At 53.2% G+C, this 22,933-nt stretch overlaps 1 protein-coding gene across 4 annotated transcripts in view; it reads right to left on the bottom strand.

The window, feature by feature from the left end:
* The window catches only part of SIK3 (SIK family kinase 3), an 84,966-nt gene that overhangs the window by 31,637 nt on the left and 30,396 nt on the right, over nt 1–22,933 (bottom strand). For all 4 annotated transcript variants that reach the window (XM_035555579.2, XM_035555577.2, XM_035555578.2 and 1 more), the window contains exons 2-3: nt 8,683–8,799; nt 5,308–5,371 (exon numbers count right to left, since the gene is read on the bottom strand). In XM_035555579.2, the coding sequence (XP_035411472.1) occupies nt 5,308–5,371; nt 8,683–8,724 (106 nt within the window). In that variant the 5' untranslated portion in view covers nt 8,725–8,799. The remainder of the gene's footprint in view (nt 1–5,307; nt 5,372–8,682; nt 8,800–22,933) is intronic.

The following is a 22,933-nucleotide window of genomic DNA, read 5'->3' as shown; positions in this document are numbered from 1 at the left end:
AATCTGGTTAAATCTGATATTGCACGATAGAAGGTATGGCTAGGAATAGTGGTTTCCAAGTTCATGAAGTTGAAGACATTGCTACAAAAGGAACAGGAGAAACCTGTGAAGTGCTCTGGAGAGCCCGCAGCAACCACACGCCCCGGCCCCCACGTGGGACCAGGAGCTGGAGAAACTCGGGAAGAGCTTCCCAAAGCCAGGCCACAGCCAGCGACCCAGCGCAACGATGCTCCCAGAACAAACCGAAGACAAAACGCAAGGAATGGATGCCCAGCATTATCTCCTCGCCCACTTCAAGGGAGCACTGCTCCTCAGATTGGTCACTGCTGACCTCAGCCAACTTCCAGCCCGAAATAGGCTGAAGAGATTCGTTTCACTCCACAAACTCCATTTAAACTGGAGGGCTCGATAAAGATATCTGCTCTTGAAAATAATAAAAATAAATCACTTCTGAAGGTTTCTCATCGGGTGGCTGTATTCTTCCCAGCCACCCATTAATTAAAATACCTGCGACATAATTGACTCGCAGTAAATACTAATTACCGAGACATGAAAGCAGGTCTGCCTGCTTCTGACTGAACGGCAACCTGCTCCTCCACGTCTCACTGCGGACGTTGTGCAACAGAGCGAAGGTGTTTCCCAAAAACTTGTCAATCACATTTTATTCACTGGATAAACTTACTCCATGGGCAAATCCGAACCGGGCTGGGGAAGGGCACCCAACACCAATTCCAATGCAACTCTTAGTAAATTCTGCTATTACTAGCAAGTGAATTACATCATCCAGTCCCGAATTATCTCATCCAGTCCCGCCGCGTTTCACTAAGCCCTTCCCAGGGCCATGCACCTTTCACTCAGAAGGGCCGTGGCAGTGATGAGCAGAGCTAAGGGCCCGCTCCAACGCGAGCATCGCTGCTGATTAACAGAGAGCAGCCCGGCTCCTGAACGAGCCGAGGTCATTCACATTTTGAATGCTCTCGAATCTGGGAACGCAGCCTGCGGATGTAGTAAGCGCTCTTAAACCAAGAGCAAAGTTCCAATCTCTCAACGTTTCTGAAAACATTTAAAGAGTTCCTCCTGCAGGCAAGAAATCAAATCCAGCTACTGCAGCAGGCACGTTTCTACGAGGCTCTCAGAAGCTTCTTTTACCCAGCCCAGGCTCAGACACAAACTGAAAACACTCCAGAAGCACAGAAGTACACAATTTGGGTCACTCGGACACACTTCACAGCCCAGGAAGGAAAAGACTTCGACGCTCCTACTTCAGCACTGATACGTAGCGAAGAGCCAAGCCGGGTTCTCACGAACTGCTGATCGACAGCCCTGCAGGGAGGGCTGTCCAAACCCCTCTGCTCCTGGCCCCGCTGCGGATCTCACTCTGCCGCCGGCTCCCCCTTCCCCGTGGCTCCGGGCCCGGCCTCGCAGGGACACAGGGATGGGGCTGCTCGGTCCCACGGCCTTCAGGCACACACTCAGGCAGAAAACGCTGCTTCCCCTTCCTTTAGTCGTGCTCAGGCCGCAAAAAACTCTTTTAGGTTAGGAGTGAAATTTCACATTTATCGAAGAGACGGGGAGCGAAGGCCCGTCCCCGCGCCCCGCACGTAGGCGCAGCACTTGGAGAAGGCTGACATTTCTGCACAAGCTCCAGAGGAAGGGTAGGAACAATGAAGCTACAGAATGCTCCACATACCACCAAGGGCAACTGTATGCCAAAATTAACTATTGCGAGCTTAGTCTGCATAAACCTCTCCTGCAGAGAGGCTCCGGCGATGACCCAGCTGGGCAGCCAGCACGCCGATCCCCAGCACGCCGCCTCCAGAAGCGCAGATTCTTGCCTCTGGGTCCTGTGTGCACCAAATGCCTCTGCCAGTGTGCTCTTCTGGATCTGAGAGTGCATGGAGTTGCTTCTTGGAGTGTTTTCCATACAACAAGCAACACATGATTTTATTTCACATCCCTTAAAAACAGCAGTTGTTCTCCTGACTCACATGAAGAGCCTGATACTACTCTGCATTAAAAAAAAAAAAGTGGTTAAAGCCGATGGTGAAGAAAGCATGCTTTTTGACTAAGAGACAGGGCTGATACACAAATTCCACTTCTAACCCCTAGACAGACTCCCTGCACTTTTAGTTGCTTACTGTCTGGAAAGCAAATGCCACCTAGGCTTCGCGTCTCCGCTGTGGGGTGGATTAAGTCGAATTTGCAGAGTAATTGGTGACCTTGCGATCTCAGAAGCAGTCCGACCTTCTCACGACGGCGCTGTTTTGTTTGGTGTCTGCCCAGGTCACAAGAAAAGCTCCTGCCAAGCTGTCGGGAGGGAACACTGAGGCACGCCGGAGGCAGATGCAGCAGTGCCTGCCTCCCCGTCGCAGCTCCCACCAAGCACAGCGCCCTTCTGCTGACCAGCCACACGCCCGTGCTTTGGTCTGCCAATTATTTGGGACTGCAGATTATTTACAGTATTCGTAGTAAGCAGCTAAAAACTAAACACACTTTCAGACTGTTGTTTGACCTCCACTAAGAAGGACACTCGAGAGATGTGGCACAAAGAGCATCCTCTGTTTAGAAGGAGACATTTATTTGTTCATGGTGCCAGATCACCAGCCCAGCCACACGCAAAACATGCGCAGGGACAGAACTAACAGTTTACATTTTGCTGCTTAAGTCCCCAGCGAAAACAAGTCTTCTCCCTGATCCCCGCGCACTGCTATGCAAACAGTGAATTACCAGAGCGTTTCCAGTAACAGGCGAATCAAAGACACGGCGCAGCCTGCCCACCGAAGGAGCTACCGGCCGTGCCACAGCTTTCCTCTTACTGGAAATTCAGCTGGGGAACGTGCGAAGCTCCCTCAGGTGCTAACCGAGGAAACCTGCAAAGCTCAGACTGACGAGGGACAGGAAGGCAAGCACCCAGCCCTGACTGGCATACTGCAACAGCAGCCATTTAGAGACGCCGCCGTCCCGTCGGCTACAAATTCCATCCTGGTTACTGCCTAGGGAACATTTACAGCTGCAAGGGACAGCTTACGCCTTCCACGGGCTCTTAAAGCCTCAGAGGGAAACAGCTTAGATTTGCCTCAGACAAACTTGCGGCTCACAGCGCTGTAATGATGTAACTCAGGTTATAGGAGGCACCCAGCCCTACACCCAGTGTGCAACACACACAAAGCCGTGGTCAGCGTGCCCCTCGCGCGCACACACACACACACACACCCCTTTTGCAGCTCGGCACTCGTGCAGACATTGAAACACAACCAAGAAAGGGATGAACGACTGAGTACAAGCATGTTTAATACAGAGGACTCCCCCCGTGGCCAGAAATAGGGGTAGATAATACAAGGAAACTTGAGGTTTTTATTCATGTACCCGTGCCCTGGTGCAAGTTTTGGATGCTCCATGAGGGTGCAAGGGGACATTGTTCTGGTTTGTGGGCCACACAGTGAGGAGCCGAGCTTGAGAGCTCTTCAGGTTGTGCACATAGTACCTCTCCAAGCCTGTCTGAGGTACTGACGGGAGTTAAAGTCACTTTAACACGGAGTAAAACCTCCCTCACCAAAAGACACCACTTGGCCCTCCCCTGTCGGTGACTGCACTGCACGCACGCCCAGCAGCTACCCCTGCAGCAAGCCCAGCGATTCCCAGCAGGCCTCCCAGACAAGGCACAGATACTGAGGAGAAGAAATACACAAGCAAATGTTATCCTCAGTAAGCAGCAAGCCCCAGCATCCATCCAGCAGGCAACACTACGGAGGAGCAGGAGCAGGCCCGAGGCCAGCCCGCGCTGCAGCGCGACCTCTGCCGACACCACGAGGACGTGAGGTCCTTCAGTGCTGGGGATGCCAACAACGGCAAGGAAACGTTTCCCAAATGGGTTGCTGCTTCCTCCCAGCAAATTGCTTCCTCTGTTAGAACAAAGTATTAATGGCTACTCAGGAAACCCTGATTACAAAAAGCTGAAACTTGGGTTTTCCTCTCTCTGCTCTAACTCCGAGGGCTCGCCGGGCCTCGCGCAGTGCCTGAAATGCAAAAAACACCCTAGGAGGGCACAGCCTCCCGGCCACGGACCTGAAAAACATCATGGCCATTGAGTAACTGGCAGTGCTTGAGCTATCCGCTCCCAGCTCTGAACGAGGATAAAATGTTGGGCACTAAAATGGAAATTAGCCATTCTAATGAGCTGAATTTACTACGGCATAAAATATTTCAGAAAGCAATTAGATTTTCACTTCAAATCATGTAGAGGGCTATTTTTGTAACCAAGAGAATTCATTCCAAGTTTGTATATGAGCTTGCACATAGTTCTGGATTTATAAAAAGATGAATTGTCTCTGCCAAATTCAACAAAAGAGGGAGAAAAAGTAAAAAGGAATTCATACTTTTCTGCAGCGATCCACATACAAGTGAAGTCTCATAACCACCAGCAGTGTCTAATAAACATTCAAATGACTTTACTGCAATTATGGCTTGCTGCACAACATAAGATGAGTTTCACAAGCCCTCAGAATTGCTCAGCATCCAGCACCAAGATTAATGTTTCAGTAAACAACTGGAAAACTCAGCTGGATTAAGTCAGTTTTGTTTTTTTAACCAGGCAATCCACAATTCCCAAGCATCAGCCACTGCTCGCTTCTTCCTTCAGCTGTCACCTTCCCAAAGAAGCAGCTGAACAACACGGCCGATGTTGAGAAGGAAGCACGACAGCCATCTACAAAGGTACTAAAGAGCTGCCATTAGATTCTTGCAGTTGTGCTGCACAGATACTGCTTTTCCTTTAAGGACTAGCTTCTGTGGTCAGAAAGCTCAGCCAAAACCTCGTTAGCAGACAATGGAGTTTAAAATGGATGTATCCACTATATGCTAAGATAACATCAGATTAACAAAAAAAGAAAATACATGGGTTTGAGAACGAAATACTACAGAACTGCAGGACAGCCTTTTTTTTTGAAAGCTAACACGTGCCAACATTCGAGCTATAGCCGACAAGTTTCAGAGGACTTGCTGTGAAGCAAAGCGCTCAGTACCATGTTTTTTAAAATTTAACTGGTTGCTACTTCAACATATTTAATCCCAAAGTCATCATAAAAGAGGAGCAGCACCACCTGTCAATGAAACCTGAAGAAGAAACAGAGGTTATGGAAGTTATTTTTCCATCAGGTATCATTTATTTCTTTACCCCTCTTGTCAATGGAAAGTTCTCAGCCTGAAGGGCATCTCTCAACTGAAACAAGAGAGCGTGGCAGCTATTTTCAGTTTACTGTAGTTAACCAAGTACATTATCTGATTGAAGAATGCAATAAATGTACTTACCAAATATTTCCCCTCCGCTAGCGTACTCCGTCACTAGATAAATCATCCTCTCCGTCTCCATAACCTGGACACAAGGACAGAAAAGTGACAGGTAAGGAGACTGTTTCTTTTTGCACGAGGCAAACTAATGGAATTTTTTTATTCCTCCTATAATGCATGTAGCTGCTTTCATCACATCAAAACCGTGACCTTCCTATGGTTTATAGAGCAATGCAGAGAAAGGGATTGGAACTGGGAAAAGTAAGAATCAAAAAGCAAGTTTTAAATACTAAAGCTGTAGCTAAACACAGCACTTCACCTGTACCTTCCTCCTCCTCGGGTTCCCTTCCCTTTAGTGTCTGCTCCCTGCTCTCGTCTTGCCCCAGAAGCCCGGGAGAGCTCCCAGGGCTGCGGCCACCGAACCAGTTCACCTTTCTCATTAAGCAGTCTCTTCCGGGCACTGAAACAACTAACACACTTTTGCCAAAGCAGAGAATACCCGCTCAACTGGGAAGCGACTTCCAAAGGAGCTAAGACCTACCAGAAGTGAAGCAGAGCTAGAGCTTTGCCTCTGGGAGCCCGCAGGTAGCAACCCCTCACGTTTTAAGAGCCTGTCGGGACTCCGGAGACGCAGAGCTCCAACGCGCAAAGGCCAGGGGTTAGATGTCATTTCTTTAGAGGGCCATGTGGATCTACTGCACAGGAGAGAAAAGTGCTTGGAAGGAAGGAAGATAAGCGGCGGGGCAGCTGCTTTCCTGCGGCAGAGCAGAGCTCCGGGTGCAGGCACCAGACGGGCAGGGAGAACAGGGACGAGGCGGGAGCGAAGGGCTCGGAGGAGACCTGGTGAGGGCACGCGGGGCAGAACGGAGCTGGAGAGAAACCGAGAAGAGATCCAAGGGCTGAGCTTCAGAAGGGACCCCCTAAGCGAAGAGCCCCACAGCCCTGCCACGTCCCGAGGAAGGGAGGAAAGAGACCGGGCAGAGAGGAACGGGCGAGAAGAGCAGCGGGGCCCAGATCAGGGCTCGAGGGCGTCCAGCAGCCGGTGAGCGCAGCCCTGCCAGCCCTCGGGGCTCGTGCAGCCCAAAAGGACCCCGGGGGTCTCAAACGATCCCTATTAGCACCTGGAACTGGCAAAAAAAGCATATTGCGAGGCACTATACGCTAAAGACAAGGAAGCAGCACATAATGCCCGTCTTCAGCCACTGGGCTGTACGCTGGTAAGGGTGGCTCCGAGGGCTGTTCTGTGAGCGGATTACAAGATCCGCCTGCGGGCAAGCTCACGCTGGCAGTGTTTTTCGAAGCTTTGTGTTGTTTATTTAACGAGCTTCACAGCTTTGTCAGGGGGAAAACATCACATTGCTTCACTACCAGGGCCTCGAGCCTCTGGTACCGGGCACAACAGGTGAATTTCAGCTGGGCTGTTTGCACAAGCACGGAAACATTTGGGTTTGTTTTGGCTTTTGTCAGTGCCTGTTTCAAAGGCAAGTGAAAGTTTGCCTTTCAGCTGGGATGGACTATTACCTCAATAGAGAGGCTCCCTACTTGGAGCCCTACGCTGCCTGTTCTCACCACGAGTTAGGAGTCAAACGCGTCGGCTTCGCATTTACAAGCACACGGCTGGTCTGGGCAGCAGCAGCTGCTTCAACTGCTGCTCTGCTGTTACTGCGAGTGCTCGGACAGGAGCGTAACGGAGACAAACCCCAGTTCTGCTCAGATGTCCCAGGGCACGGCGTACTGCTCCCACGCACGGTCACGCCACGTGTCCAGAGAACTCCTAGGGGGTGGGTTTGGGGTTTTTGTCATTGCTGTTTTAATAGCACAGAGCTGTTCTGAGACAAGCCGAATCTCTTAGGACTATTATTTCCTTTTTCTCCTTTTTCACTTACACAGTTCAAGTACTGTAAGTTCAAAGAAACATGGTTTTTAAACTCGAATTCCTGATGAAAACTCTGAATTCCCAACTCCAGGTTTCAGTATTTTTTATTTAAAAACAAAATGCCACAGAAAGTACCCTTAGAGAACACCCAAATGAAATACAATCCATAGCAGGAACTCTTTTCTCAACTTAGCAAAGCCAAGCCACTACTGTCACTTGTTCAGTACCCTATCAAAAGCTTTAGATGGAACAAAATTTTTTTTTTTTGAAAAAAGGCACGAAGGAATCAGTTTGCAAAGAAGCATTCCCTAAGTACCTTAAAATGTCGAAATTCTGTAGTAGGCATCTCACTTTTGGCTGTTTGGCCAGAAGAGGTAAACATTAACCTTTCTCACGTCAACTCAATTTTAACTCTTTGGAGTCAAAACAATTGCTTACATCTATCAAGCACAGATCAGAAGCAGCCTGGTCTTGAACAGACAAGAGCTGATTCTAGGAAATGGCAACTTCCACTGAGGGTTATTTAACTTCTCCCTTAAAACGCATACGTCAGTATCACATTGCAGAAGGAAATAACCCCAGCATATTTCCCCCCGAATTTCAAGTTTTCACATTCCAATTCCGTGACTGCGAGCCCTCTGGCAGCTGTATTGCTGCATCGAGTGGGGTGGCAGTCCTGCACGCGCCAGGCAGGACTCTGGTAAGGAGCCTTTGTCCCCCAGCTTCCAGAAACGGGATCATAAGCAGAGGGAAGTTTGTACAGAGCTCTCAAGCACTCGTTGGTTGTAAGTCACTGTGAGCCCTTGAATCAAGAAGGTTCAGGGAGGGAATCTTTCATCAACAGCTTCCAAAATAGCATTTAGCGTTTCACCAAGGTGTTGGTCTCCTTTATTTCTTTGCCCCCATCACTCTGCTCGCCTCTGGCCTGTTGCAACTTCCTTGCTGCTCTGTTTGACCACGCAATCAGAGGGGCACCACCAAAAATGTGCGTAAAAAGCATCATACGTGGATTCTGCTTGATGTTGTTTGCAGAGTGAAAATGCCAAACAAGTAAAAAGTCTGCAAACAACATTAAAAAAAAAACACAACAAAAGCAGCTGCGCCATTGCTATTGATCACCTTCCAAGAAAGCAGAGAACAGCCCAGCAAGTCCTCAGAACCACAGGGCAATTGCGCAAGGAGCGGAGAGCAAGGGAGCAGCACGCTTTCGGTCCTGCAGGCAGATGGACTTACTCTCTCCTTTAAATCGAGAAGGGGAGCCCACATCCGGTTTCAACTGGGAAACTGGAAAGCACACAATAGCCATAAACAAATGGCAGGGGGCCAGCCCACAGCGGAAGTGTGATCTCCCAGAAGAGAGAAGGATTAGCCACACTTTTTGCCCACCCCCCTCTAATCGAAGCACTTTGAGACCTTGAAAACAAAGGACTTGAGAACTGGAGGGACAATTCTACAGAACACCGCTACATGGTGTACAGCTGCAGTGCAGAGGGATGGAAAAGCCACCAGAAAGCTCCTACCTGATATAACCTGATGATATGTGGGTGGCAAAGCATCTTCATGATCTGAACTTCTCTGAATATCTTCTTCAGATTCTCCTCATCCAGCTGCGTCTTATCAATTATCTTGATAGCAACCTAGCAGAAAGGAAAAAGAGAACGAGGTTATTTACCCAATCACTTATTTAGAAAAGCATTTTTAAAAACAAATGCTGCACATAAGAACCGCCTGTGCTAAACACTGTAGGAGAACAGAATATGTAGTCCGTGCCTCAGAGAGCCTGGGATCTCCGAGCAGCCTACCAAATCCAGACAGCTTGCCGTAAATTGGGCAGGAAGAAGCTTTGTTTCCTAATTGTCAGCGTGGTTTCCCTGCAGTGGGCACCTCATTAAGGGCGCAGTGCTGCAGCAGGCTGCGGGACATTTAAGCTGTTGCCCATTACCGCAGCACAGCCTGTTCACAGAGGCACCCAATGCTGTGCTGAAAAGCAAATTATTTCTAAACTCATGGATATATTGCAAGCAAGTCCAAGCGTTTGTTCAGTTTATTCGAGTCTCCTAGATCGTGCCAGTTCAGCCTTGCCGCAGCCGTGTTAACTTACCACTGAAGACGTGCCCCAGCAGCCTGAAAGCTGCAATTCCTCAGCACGACGAAGGGGCACGGAGCAGCTGGGGAGCTTGCCAGCGAGCCTCACAGCGCAGGAACAGCTCTCAGTGACCGAGATTTGGAGGCAAGTGGAACCAGGACCCAGACTTCACAAGCCCGGGAGCCCCTCGAGCAAAGGGCAGAAGGAATCCACCACGAATTCCTCCCGACACCAAGTCAGACACCGCCAGCCGTGCTCCAATCTCCCGTCGGCATCAGAGGGGAACGGAGCTGGCTGAGAGCCCCAGATGTCCTCTTACGGTGACCCGTTTCCTACTTCTCCTCAGTTACGTCGGTGAGGAGCTGCTACAGACCTCTATCAGAGGCTCTCCCGTTACCAACCCGCGCATCCAACCGTAACGGATTTATAATGGACTTCGGCTGGGTCACGCAAATTGACAGCTAGGATGTTTCTGATAAATTACATTATCCAGACGTGTATTATGAGCCCAAGTACAAGAGCAAGGCGTTTCTCGGAAGGAAGGGACAAGCCTGCAGGAGCCTCACCTGTGAAAAGCTCCAGGGACGAGGCCGTTAGAGCTTCTCAGAGATGTGGAGGTGGGGACAGGAGGCACCGAAGGCTGGGAAGGAGAAAAGGCACCAGAGCCCGGCCTCCAGCATTAGCCACAGTGCCTCGCTTCCTGTGACACGGCTGAGAAATCAGCAGCGATGGCAGGGGCTGGGTGCACGGCAGGCATCTAACAATCCTATTTATTTGTACAATTTTAAACCAGAAGTGCTCTCTAACACTACGCTGAGATCAGTTAAACAAGCCTAAGTGCTTCCAGTCAGCCGCTCTCCCGGACGTCCCAGCCTCGGCCAATTCCTCCCTCGCCTCGGCTGGAGGCTCCCTCCCCGGGGCTCACGGGCACCCCGGGTCCCTACAAATAAGTGAAGGTTTGCCCAACGCACGCAGATAAGAGCGGAGGAACCTCTTCCAGGAGGCCTGGCATAGCGGGGAGGAGAGGCAGCTCCAGCCCGCGGGACCCCTCGCCAGGCAGGAGGCCGAGGGAGAAGGCTGCTCCCAGCGGCAGGGGAAAGCCCTGGAAGCCACCCGGTGCTGCAGAGCCGGGGCCGCTGCGGGCAGGCTGCTCTCGGCAAACATTCGCACTGCCGCTCCTAAAGCACGTGTCAGCCTTGGATTAAGTCCCTTCCTCCCCACCAGCCGACGTCAGCGCAAGACAGCAGCCGTGGCACGCCAGCCTAGCTCCAGATCCGTGGGCTGAATTAACAGCCACCAGCAAGTTTTCTCGTTCGGAGGCTGGGCTATACCTGGGAAAAGAGCCACTCTTACACGTTCCCCTGGTTGCTTTCCTGAAGCATGATTTACAAAGCTTCTGCCAAGGAAGGCCGCAGGATCATGCAAAGACACGGGGAAGGGCATGCAAAGCAGCGCTGCGGCGAGGAACGCTGCTGAGGCACAGCCAGCAGGGTTGGACACGAGCTCGGAGCCCGGCTACAGAAAGGCCCGGCTCTAACAGACACCGGCGTTGGCTGGGGACGAGGACAAGTGCTTTGCACAGAGGCACGCCATGCTCAAGGTGCGCATGGGGCACGTGCTCACTGCTGGGGAAGGAGGGGAAGCCACTAAACCCCAGCCGGTACCCGACGGCCGGTGCGGCACGCGCTGCTGTTCCTTGCGGAGGGAGAGGAAGGGGTGCCAGGGGAGGGAAGAAGTCGCAGGTTCTTCCAGCCTCGATTCCACCAGCAAGACCGTCCCCGTCTGCAGGCACTGACACACGCCCCGCAGCAGCCGTGCTGCGAGAAGCGACGGTGCTGACCGAACTGCCTCGCCAGCGGCCGCTCACTGCGGGAGCGCGAGGCCCCGAAGCATCACCCGAAAAAAGAATTACACCTGAAGTCCCTCCTGATCAAAACCCGTACCCAAGTGCTATTTTCCCTCTGGAACAAGACGCTGCTAGCGAAGGGCAGGATGTGAGACTGGGCCAGCCTGCAGGAGCGGCACCACATGCACCTGGAACCTCCCCAAAGCCCGAGGGAACAGCCCTGACCTTCAAAAGGGCCGCGGGTGCTGGCGGCAGGGGAAAGCCCGAGCACAAAGGGACAAGCACGGGGTCCCCGGGAGCGCCCGCTGGCAGCACCAAGGCCCTGCAGCCCTGGGATGACGGCAGGAGCCGGGCGAAGGAGCCCCACGCACGTCCTTGAGCCAGCTGGTGTCAGCCCTGCAGGCAGCCACCAAAGCCCGTGACGCTTCCCTGCGACAAGGCCCACGAGCAAAGCCAAACGGTGCTCTAATAGGCAGGGCACTATGGGGAGGGGGAAGCATGTTCCCTTCAGATCATCTTTAGATCCTGAAGAACCTGAATCGCGTGAAAATTAAACATTTTATAACATTTTTTTTTTGCCAGGAGGATAACTGCCCTGCATGTAAGCAGAAGAGAGCAGAACCCCGGAGAGGCACCAGGTGCAAGCGGCCGTTTCCTCCACTTGAAACGCTTGGAGCAGAGGAATAATTCGGACTTGAAGTCACGGAGCGTGCTTACTGCAGCACGAACAGAAGCTGTAAGGCAGCCAGCTCTGGCGTTCAGCGTTAGGAGGAGCTGGCAGGAGCAGGGCGAGAGCCAAGACCCAAGGTGAAACGGCAAAGCCAGCCCCCACAACAGCTCTGCCGAGCGGCAGCGATCAGCAGGCGATGGTGTTCAAGGACAAAGCTCACGGGTCGGCTGGAAAGCTTCCTAGAGGGGGCTTGGAAAACACTCGCTGCACGCTTTTCACCGAGGACTTTCCTCGTACGAACAAGCTTTTGTAAAGCTTAGACCAGTAATATTAAAAGAAACAAAAGTAAGAGCTTCCTCAAAGAGCGAAGCCAAGATGTCTACCCAGAGACATGAGTCATTTTCAGGCACAAATATTTAAATGAAAATCCTCAGGTCTGGAGTGCTCCTAGGTTCCTTACTCCTTTCCCAGCTGCGTATTTGCTCTAAGGAAATCTCATTTCCCAGCTTAATTGTGTGACTCGAGTTGACACTTTTGGCCAAGTTCAAGGAATGTGGAGAATTTGACGGAATGTAACGCTGTCACTGAGTCCAGACAAAGCAGAAGAACCGAATTTCTCTGCTTTTCTCCCCGGTAACGCAGGGCGCAGAGAACCGTGCTGCCATCCTGCACGGCACCCTGCCACGCGTGGCACCCGGTACGGGTGGTGTCTTCAGCCTCTGCGAGGCACAAAACGCCCGAGTCCGTGGCACATGAACACAAGCACCATCCCGAAGATGTCTTCTGACAAAGGCTCCTGCTTCGAGATCAAATGGGCGGCCCTTGAGCAACCCAAAATCCAGCCTCAGAAGCCGAAGGAGGGGAGCGCTGGCGTTTCTGGAGGAGTTCCTTCGACATGCGTTCATTCAGTTCAGGTGCCTCCAGCGACGGATAGAATATAAAAGGTAAAAGTCTCCTGAAGGAGCCTGGGGAAACCACCTAGCGCTCCAGTTTCAGGAAATTCAGAGCTTCCTCGCGAGGGTGGAAGTAGGAAATCCCCTCGGAGCGCCCCGCGGCAGGCAGAGCGCAGGGAGTTTCAGGGGTGGGGGCTCACCGGGGCCCGGCGGAGCAGCTCCCTTCGGTTTGTTGCAGAGGTTCCGGATCGCCTTTTTTCCAGGGGGAAGGAGCGGTTTAAAGGCTTTCCAAAACAGACCAAGTTTCTCCATTTCTGCGTCTCCCAGCTGGCTCATGTTCCCACTCCCTTGAAAGATGATTCAGGATTTCAACACAGAGAAGCCTGGCTTCAGTGCTCCGGGCGCTTCAGCCAGACTGACTTCACGAAAACCCGGCCGTGGGGAAACAGCCGCAGTGAATCCTGCTCTGAGCGAGGGTTTTCCTGCCGCTGGGAAAGCGAGCCCCGTCTGAACGCACCCTACCAGGGAAGAGCTCTTCTTGCAGGGGCCCAGCAGCTTGCCCGAGGCAGCTTGGCCCCGCTGAGGACGAAGATAACCCTGCCGTGGGTTAACCAGCCCCGAAGCAGGGCTGCAAGTTCCCTCCACAGCGCCGGCACTAAACGTTCAAGGGGGTGGTTAGCCAGTTCCTCCATACAGCTTTTCTTTGGGTTCTGCGTCCTTTTGCTGGTGCTCCCTGACCAGCCCGACCGCCCCGCTGGGGAGCTGCCTGCTCTCGGATCCTGGCTGACCCTCCTCGGACGCCCCACGGCTGCTGCGCTGCCCTAGGCCAGGGGGATCCTGGCTGGCAGCAAGTGAAGGTTTTGCCCCGGTAACCTTTACTTGGCGAGGCTCCAGCTCCTCAGGAACCAAACCCAGCACCATCTCCCCGCCTTCCCCATCCCTGCTCTGCCCACCAGCCTTCCTCAAGGAGACGCCGGGTCCACGCTGGTGAGCCGGCCAGCACCTGCCTTGGCATCTCTGACCACGTGTGACAGCACACGCCAGACATTTAGCACAGCACGCATGTCCACTGGGGTGCTGTGCCACCAGGAGGGACGCCCGGTGCAGTCACTTGGGCAGGTTTAAGACAGGAGAGCTGCGGTGCTCCGCGAGGGACACGACGCTTCCGTGGCAGAGGCAGCAGGAAGGGGACAGGCAAAGAGGCTCCTGCTCCAGCTGGGACAGCTCACGTGCACGGCCCCACTAGCAGCACTACAGCCCTGTGCTGGCGTCTGTAGAGAAGAAACTGCTTCCAGGTAGCCTCACGGAGCACCAAGAAACAGCCCCGAATGCACTCCCTCATCCCTGCAAATACCACATAAAATAGCGAGGGGAGAGAGCAAGACTAAACGTCATTAAAGAAAGTACAAGTCGGGCTGCAATTAAAAGTGAGAGAAAACCATAATCTAATTTCTTAGACAATGAAGAACTATAAAAAACAGTCTGAAAAAATTAACTATTCTTTTATCAAAAGTTAATGAAGCTTACAGGCAGCAGGATCTATGCCAAGTCTGGAGCATACACGCTGCTACCAATTAACAAAATGTTCCCTCCATTTCTAAACATTTCATTTTTTGTTTCTTCTTGGATCCCATTAAAACTTACACTAGCAGTCTGAGGAACACGCTATTTGGAAGAAAAGTTAAGGTCCTAACAACAGCAGTTTGTAAAAAGGAGGTGAATTGGTCGAGTTGACTGCACGTCAGCGCGGAGGTCTAGCTCAGAGCCAGAAGGCTTGGCTTGGCCGTCCCATTTCCAGACTTCTCCCTTCCTGGTGCACTTGTGCTGGACGCTGCTCCGTGTCGGTTTGATTCCCGAGCTGTGCTAGGTGTGTGCGCATGCCAGGTAAAAGCCTAATGAAAAGCAGTGGGAGTTTCGATCACGGATTAGCAGGAACACAGCAGTGGGCAGCTCAGTAACAGGACAGGCACAAGCTCCGGGAGCCCCGAAGCACACCTCGTTGTCACCGACATCACCAGCACGGCTCGCTGCTCCGCACGGGAAGTCAAGAGGGACAGAAACTGCATCTCAAACCAAAACAGCAAGTTGCTTCACTGCACCCCAAAATGCTCGCAGATGTGAACTCCCGGGTGTTCCCCATGAGCTCCAGCAACCTCTTCCGCTCCAAGCTCCTGCTGTTTTCTGCATCCCAGGACACGGAGCAGGTTTATGTACAAAAATAAAAAAAGTAAACCTTAAAGAGGCTTGAAAAATTGGGAAAACTGGAAGTGAAACACAGACTCCAAACTTGGTCCCTGTTCTGGGCTGACTTCATCACGCCGAAAGCCCAGGGCAGCCCAGAAGCCTGGTGCTGCTCCTCTGAGACAGACCAGGCCAATTCAGCGGCTGAACAGCACACGCCAAGTGTCAGTGTCTGAACAGATGCCGAAGTCCTGGTACAGGAAATAATGCCTGCTTGGAGGACTTCACATTTATACAGACATCCTGTTTATTAGCGAAGTGTGCCTAATGTTCATACACACTTCCTTGAATCAATCCTGTCCTGCCAACAAGGCAGACAAATTCACGCTGGCACAGGAGGACACAGCAGGCGGAGGCAGGACAGGCTGGGTGCCCCGGCAGGCGTCCGGCAGGAGGAAGACCTGGGGCAGGCTGCGAGCGCGCAGCAGCACCTCCCCAGACGGCACGAGTCCTCCGCTGCAGTTGGTGTATGAGAGAAACGCAACTGCAGAGGGTGGCAGGGGGAACGGCTGCTTCCCCGTCAGGTAACTGCGTGTAACACTTCTTCAGAACTTGTTCTGGCATTACAGAGGCTTCGTAATCCAGTCCCCATTCGGAGTATTTATTTCTGACCCTTTGAATTGGCCTTCTCACACGTTTTTGAACGCTTGTCATCGCCCTTTTGTTCAACATCTCAAAACCAACCAGCGCTAAGGACACACCGAACAGGTATGCCCGCAACATCCCCCGTGCGCTGAGGGTAAGCAGGGAAGAACGGCAGCCCGGCGCTCGCAGCGCGCACGCGGCAGAGCACGCCGTCTGCATTTGGGCTACAGATGGAGTCCGAGAAGGAGAGGCAGAAACACGGCACCGAGCTCACCCCGGCTGCCCTCCCACATCGGGTCATCTTCCACCGGGTTCACTGGTAGCGGCGAGGCCGATACCCAGAGCTTACGGACACCAGCCCGGTGCTTGCTAAGCTGCGCGCCGCGCGGAAGGGCCCCAGCCTGAGGTCCCGGCCACGTCCGGAGCGAGCTGGGGAGGCCGAGCACCTACTGGGAACGAACGTCCGACTGACTGGAGAGTGGAAGAGGGAAAGCGGATAGGAAATAGCGGTCTGTTGGCAGTGGAAGGAAGCCCTGAAAAAAGAGGACATCTCCTTTTTCTGCAGTGCAGTGAACACAGGAAAAAGCGCGAGACCCCGTCCTGGGCTAACATCTCCTTCGCGCCACCCTGGCTCCGCTCCCGCTGTACCTAACTCACCTTCCCTGCATCGGGGACTGTTCCAGAAAGAAACCACCTCTTCTAGTTCAGTGCAGTTGCTTCTGCAGTGGCATAAGTTAAAACTCAGGAAAAAACACGCACTCATCTCATACTGTGACGCTGTGATCAATCTAACCAGTAATAGTTATAAAAGAATATTTATGCCGCTAATTGTTCCCGTAAGTCAGCAATTGATCACCTCTGTGTAACGAGCCAACAGATGGCACTGACAAGTTGACTGCATTGAAAAAAATAAAGCTTTTTTTTTTTTTTTAGGAAAAACATTTCCTAGAATTGTTCAGAGGAGTCCTGTTCCAAATTCCTCCTGGAAAGCCCTCAGACGTTCCCTAGATGTGCTGTGGACGAGCACGCCCACGTGGCTTGGTTCCTCTCCCACAGCCGGCCCTCCACGGCACAGCACGCAGCAGGCAAAGCGGCCACCGAGGTGGGGCTGCGGGCTAATAAATAGGCTCGCAGGAGGCTGACTGAGATGCAAGGAAGCCGGCGTCCTCTGGGACAGCACCCGGCTCAGCAGGGCAGGCAACCCAGGGCACGGCTCTTGCTGTGACGTCCAACTAATGGCGCCAGCCCACAGCACCTGCTGCGGGCACTGGGCTCTGCTCACACCGCTGCGCCCTGGGAAGGCTCCTCGCGGAGGAGTCATCTCAGACAAAACCCACCTGAATCCTTTTTACGCTCACAATTCCGAGCTGCGCCAGCCCGGAAGCCCTCTGCTGCCCGTCGTGCTAAGGCTAGCATCCTCCTGGACACCACGGACTGTCAGAGGCAGCAACAGGACAACTTCTCTTTCCAGCTGCTCCCGCCTGCCAGGAGCGCTTGGGGAGCTCCGACACAGCCTGCTTGGGTTAGGCAGCTGCTGGGGGGGTCACCAGCACCCCAGTAAGCAGATACCAAAGCTGCGCGGAGCCTGAAGGAGAAGTCCAAGAGCAGAGACCGGCATTAAGGTGGGGAAGGGGGAACGGGATCCTTCAGCAGGTCAGGATCCTCCAGCTGGTCGGGATCCTTTACTCCACGCCGGAGCTGGCCGCTCAGAAGAGCTCTGCAGACCAGATAAGCGAGCAAGCATACATAGAAAACAAAATGCATGCTGGCTGCGTGTCAAAACACCTCACCAGCATACGGACACAAGTGTGTGATAAACAAAACTTGAACTCTAGGCTACCGTAGGTCACGTCCCAGTTCAGGAGCTCGGCTTGATGTACGTCACTCCACAGCAACTCTGCTTTCCGTACGGACAGCCTGGTGGCACAGGCACATGTTTGTCAGGCAGGCTGTCACCGCAAGTCTGCTTGTATGGTTAGGGTCACTCGGAGCGATCTCTGGATATGCAAATAGGTAATTTGTGGCATTTTAGTCATAAGAAAGTGTCCAAAAAAAAAAAAAGATGCACTCCTAACTGCCATTCTACGCAGCTTGACGCTAGCAAGCTTGTGACCAAAGCAGAAAAAACTTCTCTTGACAAGCTCGCAGGCAAGAGGCATCCACAGCTCAGAATTAGCAACCAGCAGAACCAACTTCATGGTGATGCTGCAGATAAAACTAGGCCATTTTGCAGCAAAATTGGTGGCTTTTAGAGGTGGCATAAACGCAAATATTGGCAACTGAAAGCAGGAAACTGTGGACCAAAATGCGCATCGAGAAGTTGCATTTGCTCAGGAAGGAAGTTATCACCTTGTCCACATCCCTCGTCAGAATCAATGCAGCGACTTGTCTGCACAAGGTGAAGAAAATACCGATGGTGTTCTGCAAAAAGTCAATACGCCCAAATCCTCTAGGCCTGCGGCACCGTTAATACCCTGCTTGTGTGAACGCTGCGCTCCGCTACGACCCTTCCGTGTCCCAGGGGAGCAGGGCTGGGATTTCAATGACAGAAGCACAAAACCAACATTCACGTCGACAGCTCGGTACGGGAGCTAAGCCCTGGTACGGACATCTCATCACTTCGGTGCCCACACAACAGCCCACAGACGCTGTAGGGCCATCACAGCCAGGAGAAACTCAACTGCACCGCCCTCTGGGAGCCCAGCCTTTACCCGCATACAGCCAAAACTCCAAGTCCTCCTCTTGGTGGGTGCCCACGACCTCCAAACCACGCTGCTTCCCAGCACGAGCCTCAGGGCCAAACAGTGGCTCAATCCCAGACGCAAATCCCCCTTTTTTTGCCCTGTTCTGAAGGATAAAGGGGATGAGGGGCAGACTCCTGCACGTTCAGCCACAGCAAGTTAGAAATTAGGTTCTGCAAGCAACAAGCAGGGCCGACTGCCCTGCTAAAGCTGGCCTGCGGTACCTGTATTCCCCTTCACTTGTCACGGTTACCTTGCAGCACAGTGCAGTGCTACAGAGCTTCCCTGCGTATTTCGTCACCGTGGGTAGCAATGGGCAACAAGAGACTCCCAGTTACTCTCACTGGCTGCTGAGCATGCTAACACACGCTGGGTCACAGGCTTGTTGGACAGCACCACGGACACGAAGATCCTGGAGAAAGGCAAGGGAAACATAACAGGCGACACCAGTAAGAACAGCCCATCTCAGTACACGAAGATGTTCCGCAAATCCCACGTGCTGTAGTTTCAAGTTCTCCAGCCCGTAACGGCAACATTTCCAGACTTTTTCCCCCCTCTCCGAGCCCTAGACAGATGCTCGATGTCCTGATCCCAAACACCACTGCCCTCTCCTCCTCAGTTGCAGGGCAGGACCACACTTGATTGAGCAGAAGTCAGCAAGCGCTCACAAACCGGATTTTAGATGCCACATCTAACCAACTCAAACAAAACCAAGGCAGGTATAGTCAATTCCTCTCGCTTCTAAGTTCAGCTCTCATCGTACCATGTTTACACGTCAGCTGATCTCTCCATCTTTTTCTTTAGCACTCTTTGGTACAGGAGAAGGAAAAACCCCAGCTCCAAGGCTCACCTGTGCCAGTGATTCGTGTTTGGCTCGGAAGCCTTTCAGAGCTGTTACGGTGCTTAACAGATGGCAGGAAGAACTTCGCGGAGTCAGAGCCATGAATTAGAGCTGGTATGGAAAATTTCTTTTTTCTCCTGGTTGAGGAAGAAAACAAACCCCCCACCCACAAATGCCAGCCCACACCGAAGGCCGGTATTACTACACGTAGGCACGTCCACGCGTCCATCCGCAGGTGGCGGGCCTGGAAAACCGAACGCCTGCTTACAGGGCTTAGTTCTGCTTCTTCGCTGGCCTAGAAAGGCAGACTATCCAAGAACCACTGCTAAAGTTAGCTTCAGCACAGGGAACCACGGCTCAGGTAAGAGCTAAGTGAAGGCCCCCTGCCCACCCCTGCCGGTCCCCCAGGGCTAGAGCTCTGCCCAGACTTCCTTACGCCCTGCTGCTGCCTGGGGACACCTGAGCTAACAGGAGCCTGCCTTCTGCAGGAGGCGAGATCCCCAAACCAGGGCACGCTTTAATCAGTTCGCAAAGATTAAGCTGCAAATGAGGCCGCTATCTGGCCAAATCTAACCTGGGCTGCAGGTGTAAAAGGCAGGCAGACAGGTAATGGGAAAGCAGCTCCTGCTCGCAGCGTTAGCAGCGGCCCTGCGTTAATCCCAGCGGGATCCACCACGGCAACACAGGCACCGCGCGGGTTTGCTGGAGAGGGGAAGGAGCACTGAGACATGCACGCTGCCAGGGCTCAGCCTTACGATCTGCTGACAGTCTGCAGAGCTACCTCCGCGGGTTCTGCGCAAATTAAAAGCAATCTTGGCACTTGGTGCGCAGGCTGCACTTGTTAATTAAAACCAGTTTTTGCCTGAGCTCGGTTAAGCCAGCGCAGAGCCTAATGGAGGTACGCTTAAACTGATTTCAACCGGTTAACTTGTCAAACGCAACGTGAAAAAGCAGATCCTGGTTAAGTAAGCATGACCTACTCCGTAGGCAAGGCTTGGATCCTCTCATCGTGACACGCAGAGAGGAATGCAGCATTTTTGTTTGGGTCCAGGCGGACTCCTGCCCCTGCTATAGCTTGGCCTCCGGCCAACCTGCATGCACGAGAGGTCAAGAAACGCATCCAGATTTGGGAGGAAACGTGCCCACCTCGGGCCCCGTTCAGTACAGGTTATCCTTTACTTCAGGGCACCGCATTCAGACTGTTTTCTTAGCCTTCCTTCACCCACCACGCACCCAAGCAGCTGAACCTCTGTCTCAGAGCAGATAAGCAGGCCGGGGCCATGCCCGCGCAACGCCGGCCACCAGCACACGGCGCCAACCTCGGCTTAAACCAGGGAGAAGAGAAGGAGGTCTGGGAAAGGTCTGGGAAAAATCAGATGACAACACAGGATGTTCTTGTCTTTATCTGCTGCATTTCCCACACATGTAGAGAAGTGCACATCACTCTGCACGTAGGAGGGGAAACAAAAAGCAGCTTGCACGCGTTCAGCTCTGCACCTCAGCAGCGACGGAAAAAGCTGAGCATCTGAGGGGGAGAGCAGCAAGGACGTCACGGGGACACGGATCCTGCGGGAGGCCAGGTTGCCTGGAGACAGAGCGGGCAGGAATCAGAGGAAAAGCCATTACTGGGGAGAAAGTTGAAACGCCTTTCACAAGCAGAGTTCAGTCCCAGGCCCCAGCACACAGCCACCGGCAGGAGCCTAAGCAGAAACGGCAGCGTCCTTCGGCACTGCAGCAGCCGCTGGGAGCTGTTCTGAGCACTGCGTTGTGACTCTGGAGGGCTCCACGTTTGTATTTAACACAGGTTTCAGCGACCTCAAACGTACGTTAGATCTCCCCCGTTTCACACCTTCCGACAAGCTGAAGAAGTGCGGGTGCTGCTCTACAGGTCTGCTCCAAAATGCCGTCTGCACCAGGCGAGACCCGGACCGTCCCAGCTGCCCTCGGAGGGGATTTGTGCTCCAGGCCTAGCAGAGCTACGTTATTTCCCGAGACAGCAGAGGGGAGGGAGGAGACTACGGTGAGCTCAGGTATAGCATCGGTCTGACCAGTGCCATCCAGTGCCTCCCAGCAGCCCGTAACAACACCCTCCTGAGAGTATCAGAACGAGCGTGCTGTTAGGAGCTGGGGACTCCGAGACTTGCAGGAATTCCCCCCCAGAGGAGCCAGCCCGGCACTGCACGGAGGCCAACCACCAGCTCGCACTGAACGCGGGCACAGCCTCTTTTCCTTAATTTGCCCCTGCCTCAGAATCTCCCTGAAAACCCCGGTGAAGGAACAGGAGAATAAAACCCGTGCGTAGAAGTGTGCTACATCACCTAGGACTAAGGCCACGAACGTTTTCTTCTGGACTACCTCACACACGAGCCCCTTGGGGTTTACCTCCTCCATTTCCTCCTTCCCTCCCTCCACGGCCTCTGCTTCCGACCGGCGCGACGAACGCGGGCTGGGTCCGGCGGCACAGCCAGCCGCTCGGCTCCGAGGCTGCACCGCAGCCCAGACACCCAGCAAAGACCAGGTGGGGCTGCCCGACACCTAGTGCCCGTTTGTCCGCAGCACCCCAGCCGGCTCTGGCAGAACACAACTGACTTCCCCTCAGACATGGGTTTGCGACGTCTTTTGGGATTGCCCTTTTAAAATGTGAAGTGGCTGCCGAAGAGCCGATGCTGCTGAAAATAAAAAGCACCACGTCCGATCAGCGAGGCTCGTTACTACGCATCACACTGAGCTACGAGCATCCTGCAAAAGCAAGAGTGTGAACTCGTGGTACCACTGACTTGGTTTTGCTTTGCCCAGAGCCAAGCGATGGCTGAAGCAGCTCCGCACCAAAATATCCAGCCCCTTTCAGCAGCCAGAGTCAAGACCTGCTTGCAAGATCCCCCGTAATTATCGTGTTCCTCGTATTGCTAACGCTCCTGCCTGCAGTCAGCAGAGCTGGAGGAAATCATAGAGGCCTGTTACTCACTGACACCACGTTAGAGCACCGCTAGGCTCTCGGAGTTGCTTAGCAGCACAGTTTTGGAAATGTAGTCGCATGCAGGAAGAAATCTGTCACAGCAGGCTCCACATCAAGAATGCCGTGCGGCAGTGGCCACCGCTCCGCCTGCTGCGTCACCGAGCCGCGCTTGCTGCCTCGCAGAGCTCTCCTCGAGACAAGGCGGCGAGGAGCAGGACACAGCCACCTTCCGCGCTTTTAGGGAAAGACCTGCCTCCAGTGTCCACGGGAAGCCTCCGCTTCCAGGATATTAGGAACCGAGAGGATATTGGAGCAAGCGGGTTTTAAAAGTTACTGAAAATTACCCTGGACCACCATTTCGCTCTGCCTCGGTGAAGACCCAAAGACACAAATGAGAAGGAAAAGGAGTAAATTTCAGATACACGGCTGAAGAAAATGAGCCTCGGATCTGAATGCAAGTGATTTGGGTTATTAAAAAGCAAAAGCTCAGAAGTAAAGAGCTATTAGATGGCGTGCATGAAGTGTTAAGAAACATAATGAAGATTTGGTTTGGGATGTTTTTAAGCAGCACGTATAATGCCAAGTTCACCGCTCAGCTCTAGAGACCTCCAGCGAGAGGAGTGCCCTAGCCCAGCTCGGAAGGGATCACGTACCCAGCAGGCAGCGCCGACGTGCAGCCGCGAGTCTCCAACACCTAGGGAGTAGCCGGCTGGGTGTTAACGACAAGGGCAACGTGCGCACACCACCAGGTCCCCGTACAACACCAGGAGCTCCGCTCCCTGCGAGCCACGAGTTGCAGCCAGGACAAACAACCGGCACCGGCCCGGGGCACGCGGCAGGGCCACAGGGAGGGCGTCACACAGGCTCTCGATTCGCTTCCTGAGGCTCCTTAGGGGTTAAAGCGGAGGACTT

The sequence above is a fragment of the Cygnus atratus genome, chromosome 22 (assembly GCF_013377495.2).
Source record: "Cygnus atratus isolate AKBS03 ecotype Queensland, Australia chromosome 22, CAtr_DNAZoo_HiC_assembly, whole genome shotgun sequence".
Lineage (NCBI taxonomy): Eukaryota > Metazoa > Chordata > Aves > Anseriformes > Anatidae > Cygnus > Cygnus atratus.
The sequence above is the reverse complement of the archived record's forward strand: the minus strand, read 5'-3'. Positions and strand labels throughout refer to the sequence as shown.